This window comes from Euprymna scolopes, chromosome 26 (genome assembly GCF_053919585.1).
Source record: "Euprymna scolopes isolate OS-2025 chromosome 26, ASM5391958v1, whole genome shotgun sequence".
In the NCBI taxonomy this organism is placed as follows: Eukaryota; Metazoa; Mollusca; class Cephalopoda; order Sepiida; family Sepiolidae; genus Euprymna; species Euprymna scolopes.
The window spans coordinates 64,099,809-64,116,304 of NC_136507.1; the positions used below are offsets into that span (position 1 = coordinate 64,099,809).

A 16,496-nucleotide genomic window follows, 5' to 3' on the forward strand; every position below is an offset into this window, starting at 1 on the left:
ATATACACATACATACAACCTGACCAGATAAGCCGCTTCTATGTACGGCACAATCACGTTGACGCACCAGTTTTCACCAGATCACCGAAGTTAAGAAACGTCGAACCTGGCCAGTACCAGATGGGTGATCATTTGGGGAGCGAGGCGAGGCGCTGTATGTACCGCGAAGTAAAATACCAGGTTGGGAAACTGACACAGTCTATCTTTATCTCGAGGGTAGATGGGTCTCTCTTAAGCCGTGGTAGGCAAGCCACCTAGTGATGGCCCATATCAGAATTTTTTGTGAAAATAGCGAATAATTCCACCCCATCTTTCCAAGCTTATAACTCCTCGAAAAATGCAATTCAAGCCCTAATTTTTTTTTTCAATTAAAGGAGCAAGGACCAAGATTTCATTTAAAAAAAAAAAAAAAAAAAAAAAAAAACGTGTTTTTTTTTAAAAAAGGTTTTAAACTTCGGACTTTACAGGTAAAATTCGACGAGAACACGATGTCCGTTTTTTTTTAAATTTGAATATATTATGTATTGACCTTTTCTCTTCAATTTGTGAGTAAATAATTATGTACTTATCCGAGTCGAAATTAATTATTATTAGACATTTACAAAATTGGAGGCGTGAATTATTCGACCCCCTGTCTTTCCAAGCTTATAACTCCTCGAAAAATGTAATTCAAGCCCTAATTTTTTTTTTCAATTAAAGGAGCAAGGACCAAGGTTCCATTAAAAAAAAAAAAGAAAAAAGAAAAAACAAATAACGTGGTTTAAAAAAAGGTTTTAAACTTCAAACTTTACAGGTAAAATTCTACAAGAACACGATGTCCGTTTTTTTTAAAATTTGAATATATTATGTATTGACCTTTTCTCTTCAATTTGTGAGTAAATAATTATGTACTTATCCGGGTCGAAATTAAGTATTTACTTTGTAATAGACACTTAACAATTGGGATGGGGGGGGGGAACCGTGAATAAAAAAAAAAAAACGTTTGTCTAAAATATTATATTCGGTTTATTGGAAAGAACATAAAATTTCACACTGACCCTGAAAATATCGTAAAAATAGAATCAATAGAAAAATTTTGATAGATTTTAAAAATTTAAAAATATTGAGTTTAAAAATTGAAAAATATTGAGTTCGGAAAATTCATTACTGTTTTAAAAAAAAAATAAAAATATTTCTATTACTTTTAAAACAACTGTAATAGTTTATTTTGGAAGTATAATCCATAAAGAAAATAAATAACCCACTTTTAACAGAGAAATTACGAGATTTTTATATTGTATTCGCAGTTTCGTGTTAGGGGTGTCAAAAATTCCTACAAAAATTCTGATAGTGCTATGTCACGATAAAAAATACCCTTGATTACCCTAGTGAAGCATCAAATATTCAGCTACGGACAAGATTTGAATTAAACTACAAACTCGTGTAGTGAGTTCAATCTCGGCTGTGGCCGCATGTTACACTATGTAGTGAGAGAAGTTGAGGGAGGACAGGCGGACAGATAAACAAGAATGCTCAACACAAACTTTCTTTTCAATATGAAACCTTCCAACTGACATAGGGGTAAAAACTTGATACATTCTCATATTAGAGTCCGGCTCGCCGGCTCGTTTAAGAACCAAACGTTTTTGTCAAAATAAGGTAAGGTAAGGTTCCACCTCAAGAAGTCACTCTCCCAGGCATTATCTGCTTTGTGAGGTTTGTTTGTTGCCGAGGTTCCTCTATAAGAGAATACTGACCGATCCATTTTCGGATATTTATATAACATTTCCAAGTGTTCCCTAATAGATCTTTTGACACTCTTATTCAGCCCAAACAAGGCATATTGCCACTCGGATGTAAAGAGCAACTATCTATTTAGTATTTGAGATCATGTCTACCGAGGCACTATGTAGGGAGTTGAGCAGCAAGATGTCTGTTCACGTTACATTTAAATTGTTAGTACAGTCAGGGAAGCAGGAAACTGAAGGAATTCCAAAGTGTACATACTATTAGATAAAATGCTTATATGACTCTCACATACGGTGTTCTGTACAATATTAATTTATCTCATGCGTTCCCAGTTATTTCGATTTTCCTCATGGACAAATATCACATGCCGATGATCAAAAGCTTCTGCCCTCTTCAGGCATTATATGCTCCGGGCTAGGGGGAGAGGAATCAAAGCCATATTTTTTTAATGAGTCACTAAAATAGGTAATTATGTAGCATACAGACCGTACTGAAATAATAAAGCTATTATTTAGACACCCATTCTTAATATAGGAAGGGGAGCTTTAAAAAAAGTTTTTTTCTGTACGTTCACCTAACAGTTTAATAAACAAAAATACGGTAAAAGTTAAACCCAACTTAAAAATCCTATATAAAAGCAGCATGGTCCATATTCTGCATAAATACTCCCCGTCCCCGAAGGTAAGGATTAATGAAATGGATGAATTGCCAGTTAAATGACGAAGAATATTATGAGAGGATTGAACATGATATGTTATAGGGGTGTCACTTAACCATAGATACGTACCATTAGAGAAACAATAATGGTGCAAGAGACTCACTCGGTGATGTTCTTTCTCACCAGGAGTCAACGTTTGAGTGGTGCTTACTGTCCGGTTCTAAATGTTGATTTTAAAAATATAATTAAATTGCCTGGGAGGGTACATTTTCTAGAACCAAGCTAGATCATACCTCATTCAGTAAAGGATGGTCCAAGTAAGCCTCTAAGTTGCCAGGATGATATTAAGGATTAACTTCGACTGGTGTGACGATTAGCTTGCGTCTTTTGGTTAGGAAGATTTCAGCAATAGAATCCACGAGATTATTAGAATTTCCACTAATCGGTCAGTATTTCTTCTCCCATAGGCGAGAGATTATGAAACTCTGAACACAACTGCTCAACAAAACACACTTAACTTAAATATACGAGAAGTGTATACTATGAAATAATAGCTCCGGTGATGACTGGGGTAGTGAAAGTAGAAATTTCTTGGAGGGTAAGTTGTCATGCTACTACCTGTAAATATGTCGTAACTGGGAGAGTGAATCGGAACGGAGAAATTGTAGCAATTTATGAATTGTAATTAAATCAAATGATTATCAGCGCAAAATATACATGAGATGTAAGGTGCAAGCGTGTCTATTTTGATGTTTCTGAATTTTTGAGATGAGGATTGGTTATTCATATTATTTGGATTCGTCGGACTACTGTTCTCATCTTGAGTGTGGTTTTCACAACGTTTCGGTCAATGTAACTTCCAACCTTCGGGTGTATTTTGTCAAACTCGGGAATGTTTCTGTCGAACTCAGGAATTTGGACGTAATTTCGAGCAGAACCCTTTATTTACTTCACAAGGGTAGCGTGCTCTTGTTCCATCAACCATGACTGGATAGAGGTCCTAAGGACCCGTGGTGCCGTGGTTAGAGTGCTTGGAAAAATCAATTGTAAAAAGTGACCTTCTCCTGAAGGTTGAAGGTTCAATCCTCAGTGTAGCCGACCAAAATTACAATTGCGAAGTACTTAAGACCTCTATCCAGTCATGGCTGACGGAACAAGAACATGCTATCCCTGTGTAATAAATAAAGGATTCCGCTCGAAATTCTGTTCAAATTCCTGAGTTCGACAAAATACACATGAAGAAGGTCGGAGGTTATATGGATCGAAACGTTGTAAAAATCCCACTCAAGATGAGAACAGTAGTCCGATGAATCTAAATAATATGTGGCTATTTTGTATTAATTTCTGTCCCCAGTGTTTCGTTTGCTATGCTGTTTTATGATAGGCTGGAATAATTGTTTACATGTTATTATGAGAGGCATAAGAAATCCGGTACTGTTTTTCATTGCAGAACGATGCGTCCCGCCTAACCACAGCTTGTAAAAGGTTATCAAATAGTTCTATCTTTCATTTGAAAGCGGTTCATAAAAAAGATTATGCTAAATTACCAATCGAGTTGACAACGCTTTATATTCAACTGGTTGAAAACGTATGGCCGCAAAAGGTGTGTGAACTATGCTGGGACTTCGTTTTTGGCCCCCGTCTTGATTTGATGCTAAAATGTCAAAGGGAAGCATTTTGAGAATGTTTCATAAAATTCTGGAAATCCTCATTTATTTTGTTTATTCCATGTATTTTTGAAAACCTTTTTTTAATAGTATTTTTCCATTATACGTAAATTTCTCTAACGTATTAAAGAAGAATGGAAAGTAAGAATTTAAAACTCTTTTCTTTGAATTTGTGGAACTCTGTAGTTGTATTAAGAAGATATTTCAGCCTGAGACTTATCCAGGAAGAATTGGGCAGTAAACTTAAAAATGAAAATGATGACGACCAGGGGTAGCAGTATCAGAATTTTTGTAGGAATTTTTGACACCCCTAACACGAAACTGCGAATACAATATAAAAATCTCGGAATTTCTCTGTTAAAAGTGGGTTATTTATTTTCTTTATGGATTATACTTCCAAAATAAACTATTACAGTTGTTTTAAAAGTAATAGAATTTTTTTTTTTTTTTTTTTTAAACAGTAATGAATTTTCCGAACTCAATATTTTTCAATTTTTAAACTTTAAAAATCTATCAAAATTTTTCTATTGATTCTATTTTTACGATATTTTCAGGGTCAATGTGAAATTTTATGTTCTTTCCAAGAAACCGAATATAATATTTTAGACAAACGTTTTTTTTTAAATTCACGCCCCCCCCCAAGTGTCACCCATTTTGAAATGTCTATTAAAAAGTTTATAATTAATTTATGTCGCACAAATTGAAGAGAAAGGGTCAATAAATAATATATTCAAATTTAAAACAAAAAAAAAATCGCTTTTTTAGAAATTTACCTGTAAAGTCCGAAGTTTAAAACCTTATTTTATAAGAACACATTGTTTTTTTTTGTCTTTTTTTTGTCTTTTTTTTTTTTAATGAAACCTTGGTCCTTGCTCCTTTAATTGAAAAAATAATTAGGGCTTGAATTACATTTTTCGAGGAGTTATAAGCTTGAAAAGACAGGGGGTCGAATAATTCACGCCTCTCATTTTGAAATGTCTATTAAAAAGTAAATAATTAATTTATCTTGAATAGTTTTATATATCACAAATTGAAGAGAAAAGGTCAATAAATAATATATTCAAATTTAAAACAAAAAAAAAAATCGCTTTTTTAGAAATTTACCTGTAAAGTCCGAAGTTTAAAACCTTTTTTTTAAAAAAAAAACACATTGTTTTTTTTTGTTTTTTTTTTTAATAAAACCTTGGTCCTTGCTCCTTTAATTGAAAAAAAAAATTAGGGCTTGAATTACATTTATTCGAGGAGTTATAAGCTTGGAAAGATGGGGTGGAATTATTCACTATTTTCACGAAATTTCTGACACTGCTAGACCAGGGGTTTTCTTTCTTAAAGTCATGAATGAATGTGGATGGATAGATTAAAACAGTATTCAGCATTCCTAATATTAGCTTAACATTAACATTTCGGTGCTTGTTAAGATAGAGTTGATAGATGGATGTTTTTGAAATATGTGGCTTTGAGAAAAAAGAATATTACATACTTAATTGTGATGTCGAAAATAGTAATATATCCAAAAATTGCGAAAATTCATTGAGTAGAACAACTGCTATTGTGTTTTTAGTAAAAAAAAAAAAAAAAAAAAAAAAAACAAGTCTACCGGCGACCGCTATGGTCTAAAATAGTACGTGAGCTATTAAAGTGGTGAAAAGGGAGATAATCGCCCCCCCCTATAATCACAATGTTCACATCTAGGAAAAATGCCAGTTCCCTCAATTTTCCTTAAAAAATTACTTTTAACAATAAATAATTTTCTACTCAATGAATTTTCATAATTTTTGGATATATTACTATTTTCGATATGACAATAATAAGTTATTTTTTGCTTAAACCCACATATTAAAAAAAAAATCGATCTGTAAACTCTATCTTAATAAGCACCTGCATTTTTGAAAACCATAAAAACCGACCGGGTTGGCAGGTTGCATAATAAATTTTTTACGAAGTTTGATTATACTTTCCTTATCGTCTACTTTAAGAACTTGCCGATTGACTCAATTAACTTTCATAACACGTGATCTGGTTTGATAAGTTAGAGCTGTTGGTACTATCCCCCCTCACCTTTTCCTTTTCTAAGATATTACATTCACTACCCACCCCCAACTACAGATAAAATAGTTATTATTCGTTTACAGTGGATTAAAAAAAAGAATATATATTTTCGTATAAAATAATCTTCAAATGGTTGAAATGTCATAAAAACAGACAAGCCAAACTTGGTGAGAGGGTGCCGCAGATATTAGGTATTGATTCTGAACTTTTCCCTTTTGGTACAGTCAGGGAAGGAGGTATTGCTTGGGAGTTAGATGCTGAATCTGGTATTAATCTACACTCACAAATTGCTGTTTCTTGTCTTTCTTCTTGGCTGAAAAATGTATGAATTTTGATAAAAGAATCTCTATTTTTAATTTTAGATTTTATTAAGCTTTGCACTTTTAAGAAAGAATTTTCCAATAATCAATCTTTTATTTTGAAGAGAATGAAATCAATTCCTAAAGGAAGACTTTCTTCTCCGCTTCTTCCATGTTATTGACTTAATGTGCAACCAAGTGAGAAGAAATAGATTTTCCTTTCTCGTGTCACATGTCAACAACTGACAGCTTTTATATGATATTCAATTGTCTATCTCGGCCACCTCGGTTCTATCTACCTCTCTCTCTCTCTCTCTCTCTCTCTCTCTCTCTCTCTCTCTCTCTATATATATATATATATATATATATATATATATATATATATATATATAGACACACACACAGTGAGAATGTGTTTGAGAGGAGACTTGTCAACCTATATACTAAATGAATTTTTAATTTTTTAATCGGGTTTTCATCCGGTAAAAAAAGGTTTGCTAAGGGGTCAAAATTGAAAAATTGATACGTGGGGAGGGTGGGGGAGTCATCGGATTTTTATCTGTCAACTGTTTCAAGAATGCGCATGCGTGAATCGTTCATGTGACAGATTACTTATGTTAAAGAATTAGTAAGTTTGAAAACACTTTTAAAAGATCGTATCAAGCTGGTCTAATGGTTATCGTAGTTGACTCACCGCCTTTAGGTTTTCGTTTTGATCCCAGCTCGCGTATTTGTTTTTTTACTTAGAAGAGGTGAACTGTTTAGAAAAAAAAAACAAAAAAACAAAAAAAACATAATGCTCGTATGCACATGTATCAGTTTTTATCCCGTTTTTTTTTTTTCACTTCATTAAAAAAAAAAAAAAAAAAGAGGAATTTAATGTTACGTTTAATATCTACGATATTTCTGTTTATAATAAATAATAATTGTAGTAATTTAAATATAGTAGGTATAGTTTACCACCGGGAAATGCTGGGCGATCTGCTAGTGTGTATTTATGTGTGTGTGTGTGTGTGTGTGTGTGTGTGTGTGTATATATATATATATATATATATATATATATATATATATATATATATATATATATATCCATCCTTATTTTGTATTTAAGACAACTCATTTTTGACCTTTAGGAATTACTAATTTCTTGCATCCTTGTGAAATTTTCCTTTCCACCCCCAACTCCACCCATGCACCCCGTTTGCTGCAGATGAGCTTGGGCTTATTAATTTTAACAAGCTTGTGTGCGTGTACATCTATTTGTGTATGTATTATCTATATATATATATGTGTGTGTGTGTGTGTGTGTGTGTATATGCACACATATGTATATATTCACACACTTATATGTATGGTATATGTATACACACGCACATAATAATCACTCCTTCTTCAGTTAATTGACTCATTGTTACCAGGCCTCTTTGGTCACTCATATTGGTCTTGACTTTTCAGAACCTGAAGTGGCTTTTAAAAAAGGTTGTTCACTCCCCACAACTTCCTACCCTGCAAGAAAGACTCGAGACAGTAACCAGTACAAGCCATTAATTCGTGAATCTGAAAAAGCAAAAAAAAAAAAAAAAAAAAAAAAAAAAAAAGAAAAAGAAAAACAAACAAAAAACCCTACCATGACTGAAACCTAATGTTCCATTGTTTCTTCGTTTTTCAAACCGTTCCATTTAAAACCTCGCTGTACAGATTCGACGATATTGTTTCACATGAAATGTTCTTTTTCCGCACTTGTTTTGCCTGTTTGTAAGCTTCCTCTCCTCCTTTTGTTCTCGTAGGTAATTTTCTAAAAAAGGCTGTAGAATACAATGACCGAAATGCTGTACATATAATAACTACAATGAGAATAACTGTTCGAATCTTGTTAATAATAATAAAGCTAAGATTTAACGGTTATCGTGTCAAACAGTGAATTACTTTTTGATAATAAAGCTAATCTTTTTAGTCAATACTGCAATTCAATGTCTCACTTTTAGACGAGCATCATCCTCATTTTTGTTGTTTCTTTCTGCCTGTTTAGTCAGGGATTTTTTTCTATCAGCATCAAAGCCAACAGGCCATGTCTTAAATGTTTTTTTTCCTATTGATTGCAATATGTTGCTGGCCCTGTGCAATTCTAGGAGGTCCACCCTCTCAGCCTTTTGTCTTCTCTCCTTGAGAAGCGATTTGTTTATTGCTAATTGCCTGAGGTGCTCTGAGACAGAGCTTCTTTTTTTTTTTTTTTTTTTGCTGGCCAGAGTGCTCTTTCTCTAAGCTGCTGATGCATTAAGCTCACTTTCCAACCCTTGTGTCACATCTTCCCTCCGTAGGAGGGAGATAAATAATTAGCTTTTCTACCTTATTTGCAAGGCCGGAAGACTATGCTGCTTTGCACATTTGTGACAAAACCAACAAAAACGACTGGGTATATGACTACCTTAATGTATACGGTCTCACACTATGAAACCTACTATACCTAATCCAAATCCAACCGGATCTACTGCGGTCATTTCTGTACTAATACTGCTGGTAATAGTATCCATCCACAGTTTATCACTTATAAGATTACCTACCTTGGCAGCAAGATTGATTCCAGTTGGCTGACATGACATATATCCATTGGATTGAAAGTTTACGGGTAGCTATCGACAATTTTACAAAATTGACATCCTTTAGACAGCATATGACACACATCTCCAATGTGTGTGTGTGTTTTGCAGTCAGTTTTTTTTTCTCTGAGGCTTAACGGCTTAGACGTGTTCAAGAAAAAATGCCAAATGACACGATCCTGGCTGCAGTGCATCGAATGAAGAAAATTGCTGATCAACTGTAAAGATTTCTATGAGGAATTATATTGTACAATGTCTCAACTGGTGTGGCCACATCACCCATCATCACTGTTCTGAAACACTCCAAAGTATATCTCATACCAATGTTGATGGCCGAAGGTCACTTAAGTCGTGGAGGGAGGATCAGTTGCAGACAATCTGCTCCTAATGGCGGCTCAAACAAAATAGCCACAAACAGTAGAAATTTAAAGTCGTTCATAAAATGCCTTATCTCAGCATAAGATATGAAGACGAAAAAATATGAAAATAATGAAAATCATTGATACCCTCAATAAAGGTTGTCAGAGCTGGAACTGATAATGATGATAGAAAAAAACAACTTGTGTTCAATTCAATGAATCTTTTACACAAGATCAAACAAAGATCATCTTTGCTAATGAAGTAAAGTAAATTATAATGATCATATCTGTATTATATTTCTCTTAGTTTGTCTGTCTGTTCCACTTTTAATCAGAAACTAATCTGTTTAATGCATGGTTAGGGATTAATGGGATTAGTCACCACAATACTACATTTACTCACACTTTTTCTCAGAAACTACTGGGCTGATCTGACTGAAATTTTGTACAGACCTTTATGATAAGGTGCAGCGAACTAAGTATTGTAGTATCCGTTCGAGGCACAGTTAGGTATTAACATTTAATGCAAAAATGAGCACAGATTTTATCATATTCAACCATCAATTTGACATAAAGCACTCTTTCTGAGTAAATGTGTTATAACCTTTTCCTGCTTTTAATGGGCTAAAAAATCTAGTATGTTTATATATCTTTACATCCATGTTATCCACTGCCTAGAGTGTTCAATCGTGGGGATGCGAAATGTAAATTATTTGACTTTCTAACTAAATGATTCTTTCGAGCATACTGACTTTGCTATAGAAATTCTTGACAAAATTCACACAAAAAATGTTTGTGTGCAACGTGTTAGTTTCAGAGGAGGCAACATTCTACATATCAGGATGTATTAACACACTAAAAAAAGTATTCAGATCTAATGATCCGAGAATTCACTCATGGTGGTAGAGGACCAAAGAGATGTCTGCTGCAGTTTCTAGCATACCTTTCTTTTTTATTGAATCTGCCATTTCAACAAACAGGTACCTAAACATGTTCGAAAACTAATACCCTTGGTAAGGGAGTTTCAATCAAATATCTTAAGCCATCCATCAATTGATGGGGAAACAGTCATTAAGTTTTTTTTTCTCTGGGGCTAATTGTATAGGCAGCTTGCCAAATCTGCACATAATCCATGGTAATCCACTAACTGGAGCAGATATTACTTCAAATTGTCTATAAGATGAATCTAACCTGTCCGTTTAAATGTATGTATGTATGTATGTTTGTATGTCTGCCTGTAAATTTCGACAGAGGCGATGGATTTTCACAAGATCAGTATCATTTTGAAGCTCAACGTCTTAGACAACAAATATTGAAAAATCGGCCAAAAACATTAATTCCTTCACCCTCAACTGGGCAGTTTTCTACAAGGAGAGGTTGTTTTTTTGCAAGCCATTTTTGCAATTCATTATATCGGTTGGATTGACTTTGCCTAATTTTAATGTTCTGAACTTCCGGTCGTGTCATGGAGTAGCGGTAATACGTCAGATTTTCTTTCACTTTCTTTTCCGCCTTCGCATCACTGGTTCGAGCCTGTCTGCCTACTACCATTTTTTTTTCTTTTTTTTTTCTCAACACACACTTCCAACATCGGGCTGGTCATGAATATATGATCATCTATGAAGCCATTGAGAGAAAGACGTGGCTCCTTACCATGCACAGACGGTCATTCACATGGGAGACCTTAACTCGGAAAGGTAATAATATCCCTCTACAAACACTTTATCCCATAAAGCATATATGCCTTTTGGCTGTAAAACGTATGCGATCACCTATCAAGTGATGCTGTTCTCAGAACCTGATCTTTGACTGATGAGTGCAACTGGACTTACTGCTACTCTTGGAATAACAGGATTTTCGGTTTATTCCTTAACATCTGCGCTATGTTTCGTTTATGCCTATGTTTATTAATAGAGTAACTTTGGAAATGATGCTGTCCATTAGCACACATGGGCAGTCATTCAATACAGAGACGCTATGTTTTATGCAACACGTAGTGCTGGGGTGCATGGAGACCAGTCGAAGACACGCCTGGAGGCCAACTTAGAAATGTCCTACCCTTTTGCAAACCCTTTCTTATACATTTAAATGCATAATACTAAATGCTAATACTAAATAAACAATATTAAATATTTCTTAACACTTTACGCCAGTTTCATGGACTAAGTGCATTGCACATACAAAATTCAAACCAAGAAGGAAAGTCTGTTCTAATGTTGTTTTCATAATCAAAATTACCTCATCATACGTTTTTGTCAAAACTGTTTTGTCACAATATCTGCGTGTGTATGATTACTTGCCTTCAATTTGATTGATTTTTATTGGGAAATTTCAACGTTAATTATTTTGAACTAGGTGTTAATTTATAATGATTATTTAAGCATTTTACGGCACGGCTATATTTTGTGCAACACATTGTGCTCGGGTGTATGGAGGCCAACTTGGAGAGGTACTACCGTTTTGCAAATCCTTTATTTCAAAATATAGTTTTCTAACAAGATGGGGCTCCTTCACACTGGGGTTTATGTTCTTGAATGAAACCGTTTTTGAAATGTATTGAGAGAGAGATGGGACAACACATTGGTTTTCACATTCACTGAGTAATTAACTCTATTGACTTTTTTCTCTGGGGGTACGTCAAGTGCAAAGTGTGCTAAAGGTCGATTTATCTTCTAATATATAAAAAGCAAAGTGTGTGTGTGTATTTTGCAAAAACTTTTGACAGACTTGTCGGAACTTGACAAAATTGGTATCGTTTTAAAGCTCAGTCTCTTGGACGACAAATATCGAAAAATTGGCCAAAAGCATTAATTCCTTCACCTTTAACTGGACAGTTTTCTACAAGGAGGGGTCACTTTTTTCATCAATATTTTCGCAAGTCATCGTCTCCTTCGATTAACTAGCCTTAATTTTGACGCTCATGACTTCTGGTTTTGCCATGGATGCATCACCTAAGATGTTACTTTTTTTTTTCACCTTCTTTTCCTCCTTTGCATTACAAGTTCGAGTCTGCCTGCCTACTACCACTTTTTTCTATTTCTTTTTTTTTTTTTTTCTTGAAAACACCTCTCTCCACCCGGGCTGTCTACTGTTGTTTTGCCCCCCCCCCCTTCCACTACTACCACTCTTTTTTTTTTTTTTTAACACCTCTCTCCACCCGGGGTTCCTTACTACACCATCTTGATACACCTGGGCAACACTGCGTATCCCTGCTAGTCATTTATACAAACTGAAAGCAAGAATTACTGAAGCAATCCGATTCTGTGGCACTTGAGATACTTCAAAACTCATGTGAAATTAAATATCGTTTAGAAGTTCTTTGAGCAAATAGAGCCAATGACAAGATGTACTGAATTTTATATGCGAATCAAACATTTGTAGTGTTATACTAGTCGTATGCTAATAGTGTTCATATTAAATCTAATGTTTATAATCAGGATAAGACTTTGTATTTATTTTGTGTATACATTTAATGGTAATATGTACACACAGTGGCTTAGAAAGAAAATGGCCACTGAGTTCTTAGAATGCATCCAACCTGTCTTGTAAATGATGTTTATGGCAATAGTTTCTTGCAGACTGAAGCAATAACAATATTCCAATTTGTCATGAAGCTGTCTGACCATTATGAAATGACTTAATCGATTGCCAAGCGTTGATAAGTTGTGAAATCTGTAATTTACCACACACGTTGAATCGTTATTTGCAGTCAGTTGATGGTTGAGGAGGAAAATGTTACCTAAATGGATTTTGTCGCTCAATATGTAAAAACTTTTTTTTTTTTTTCAAGTGAAGCAAACTTTATAATTTATATGTGGAGTAAGGATTTCTTTCAGTTTTTACATTAAACTAGAACTTGGATGCCATTTTTATTTTATTATTTTTTTAGGCCGCTGACATGACAGGTGCTCGTCTGAACTCCAATCTCTGGTCCCCCCCCCTCGCCACTCTTTCACGAAAAACACCCGTCTAGCCGAATCCACTGTGAAAAATTTCCCCCACTCTTTATCTGTGCCTAAATCAAAACATGGATTCCATGAACAAAGCTTCTTTCTTAGAACTGCGCGCCTGTGGAACTCTGTTCCGTCTGCCTGCTTCCCACCTGACTACAACTTGGATGTGTTCAAGTCCAACATTAACAAATTTCTAATGAACCGCCCCCTTAAGTAAACACTTCATCAAATCTCCACACTAACGTAATGTACTTGCAATAACCCTTATCCCTGAGTGGCTTTCGGGCCTTGATAAGTGGTGACCACTGTCTAAAAAAAACAAAAAAAACCCTACATTTATTATTATGCTGACATTAACATTTGTTTCTCTAAGGGTTTTTTCCGATATACTTTAATCACCTGAAATACATATTAAAATATTCCTTAGTGTAAGGAGAAAGTTTTGTCAGAAAAAAATTCTAATAAGCTGTGATATATAAATACTTTTGCATGTCACTCGTATCTTTCTTAGCTCTCTGAGTTTTTCTTACCTTCTATGTTTATACAACAACTAACAAATATTTCCTAATATAGCATTTATAGGAAGAGTGGCATTTTTTTTTTTTCAGTGTCACCATCAAATTTCCATACATGTGTTTGTACACACTACAAACACATAGAAATCAGATGGCAAAATAATACTTCTATACAATAACTAGCAAACCAAGCGGCATTGCCTGGTCGTAAAATAGGCTTAAATATATTTTGAATTTGATGAATGCAAATTTCGTATTATTATAGAGCCAATTCTCTATTGATTATTACATTCTACCCAATATACAATAGTGATTTCAAAAGTTAAAAAATATATGACTTGGGTACCATCAGCTAGAATCGAAATCAAATTATATAGCTTATTTGTTACCATCTGAGCGAAGTCTATATGCAGCTCAAGGTCACTTGTCTGTGTGCCTAGTAAGAGGAGTTGCAGCCAAATATCTTTTTCTTTGGTTATATATTAATCTATGCTGAAGCAGTCTTTGTTTTTCTTTAATCTTTTACTTCTGTATACAAAAAAAAAAAACTGGCCCCAACTCTAATTAGGCCCCGTTTCTTAGTGTTTTGTCAGAATGAAATGAAACTCTGGTTATAACTAGTTTATTATATTCAAAACATCACATCAAAACACTAGGGTCTTTGGCCTTTTTTTCTCCGTTCTACAGCATATGTTCTAGATGGCCTCCATTTAGCTCCGTGCATTTCTTGAGGCGCAGCACGAAGTTGTCCATGACGTTCTTACGGACTGAATTGGTAATGGCTCTCATCTCCTCCCTGATGGCTTCCTTGAGTTCCGTGATGGTTCTGGGTATCCCTGTGTAGACTCTGTCCTTAAGATAGCCCCAAAGAAAAAAATCTGGGGGGCTTAGGTCCGGGCTATGGGGTGCCCACTCAAAATCAATCTTGAGACTGTTCACTCGGCCTCTGAAGTTCTCTTTCAGCCAATCTCGGGACAGGTTTGAGGTATGAGAACTTGCTCCGTCCTGCTGGAACCAGAACTTACTCATGAGCGACGGGTAGATGGTCTGGGACTCACTCTTGAAGGTTTTGAGGACCTCCACATACTGCTCCTTGGTGACTGTCACTGCTGCGCCAGATTCTTCAATGCAGATTGGTCCGATGATGCCTCTGACTGAGATTGCAGCCCACACCGTGCACTTAGGAGAGTGCAGGGGTTTGGTGGCTGGAGGACCCCCAGAAGACATTCGTCTTGGAGTTCGCCTTTTCATCAAGATGGAAGTGAGCTTCATCTGAGGTCGAAAGGAGGTTAAGGAAACTTGGTGTCTCCTTGATCTTCTCGAGCATCTTGACTGCCATAGCCCTCCTCTGCTTCTTGTCTGCAATGTCTGTATTCTGTATGGGTAAGCCATGATATCGTTCACCAGCACTCTCCTGCAAGTCTCACGGGACATACCGAGGAACTGACTTCGCTTACACACAGAGCGTTTCGGACTCTGCTGGAGAGACTCCCTCACTCTTTCGACCAGCTCGGCTGTTCGCTTCTTGGGATGTCTTGAGTTGCTTGGACGGTTCTCTCTGGCAGCGTTGAGGTTCTCCACGGTCCCATACTTCTCAAAGTGGTCCACCCAGTTCTGAATTCTGCTTTTGGATGGAGCCTTTTCACATTTGAACTGACGCATGAAACTGTCCTGGGTTTTCTTAAACGAGCCTGTCTTGTAGTAAAATTTAACACAGTGTATTCTTTGTCCCAGCTCCCACTGGGGTCTTGGTGTACTCACGGTCGTTGATTCTGCCATGTCCTGTAAAATAAGGGCAATCGGTGAATAAATAATGGAGATATCACATAAAGTGTACACAGGGCCCTTTTTTTTTTTTTCGGTCACTCTGTAATAACTAGCAGGGAAACCCGATGTTGGCTGGGATTGAATGATAAACAAATGTTTTGCACTCCCATATCTTATTGTCATCGAAATTGGTGAACTCACCCATTTTTCAATCAAGTTGATTGATTGCCTGCTCTAGTTGGGGACACATGCTTCCTCATGGTAACTTAATGCACAATACATTGTATTTTAGATTGCACTGTAGAGAACACTGTTGGTTTTATAAAATTTTGATATAATGGCTTGAATTAAAGGTTAAACTGCAAAAGTCAATTATCATGTTTCGGTACTGCTCTAAACAGAAACATTTATTTCAAACGCTCCCCTGTCATATCAAAGAACTTTTGATTTTATATACTTGGCCTTTCTGCTTGTGTGGTGATAAAACTTCTCAAATGCACTTGCTATGTTAGGCTGTATGAGGATATTAACTTTAGTCAAAATCGCTTGTTCCTTCTTTCATTGGATTTTTTCGATCATCGATACTTATTGAAGACATTCTGATAAAAACCTATCTAAGAACACTGCTGGGCACGTAAAGAACATTTGTGAAAAATTTCAAGAAAAATCGTTCCAGTCGTTTAAGAGTCCGTAGGAACAAACACACACACAGAGGAAAAATTCTTGTTATATAATAGATATGATGATTATAATGATAAAAAAATGTAAAGAAACATTATTTTTACGTATTCGAGAAGAATGTCTAAGGGATCTGTTATAGTTTATGAATTTTAAAATGAACCCAAAATGAAATAGTGTTTTTGACTCCAAAAAAGTACTCTAAAAATATTTGACACGCACACAC

The 16,496-nt window shown here is 35.3% G+C and overlaps 2 protein-coding genes across 26 annotated transcripts in view; one reads left to right on the forward strand and one right to left on the reverse strand.

The window, feature by feature from the left end:
- LOC145248122 (disabled homolog 2-interacting protein-like) overlaps positions 1–16,496 on the forward strand; it is a 1,344,959-nt gene that overhangs the window by 1,092,809 nt on the left and 235,654 nt on the right. The window lies entirely within an intron of this gene.
- LOC145248121 (uncharacterized) lies at positions 8,778–15,643 on the reverse strand. Its single transcript, XM_080109910.1, has 2 exons — positions 13,966–15,643; positions 8,778–13,406 (listed from the first exon to the last, which is right to left on the reverse strand). The coding sequence occupies exon 1, from the start codon at positions 15,602–15,604 to the stop codon at positions 14,507–14,509; it is 1,098 nt and encodes a 365-aa protein (XP_079966036.1). The 5' UTR covers positions 15,605–15,643; the 3' UTR covers positions 8,778–13,406; positions 13,966–14,506.

Excerpts from the sequence above, each read along its gene's own strand:
- LOC145248121 (XM_080109910.1), bottom strand. The coding sequence starts at position 15,604 with ATGGCAGAATCAACGACCGTGAGTACACCAAGACCCCAGTGGGAGCTG.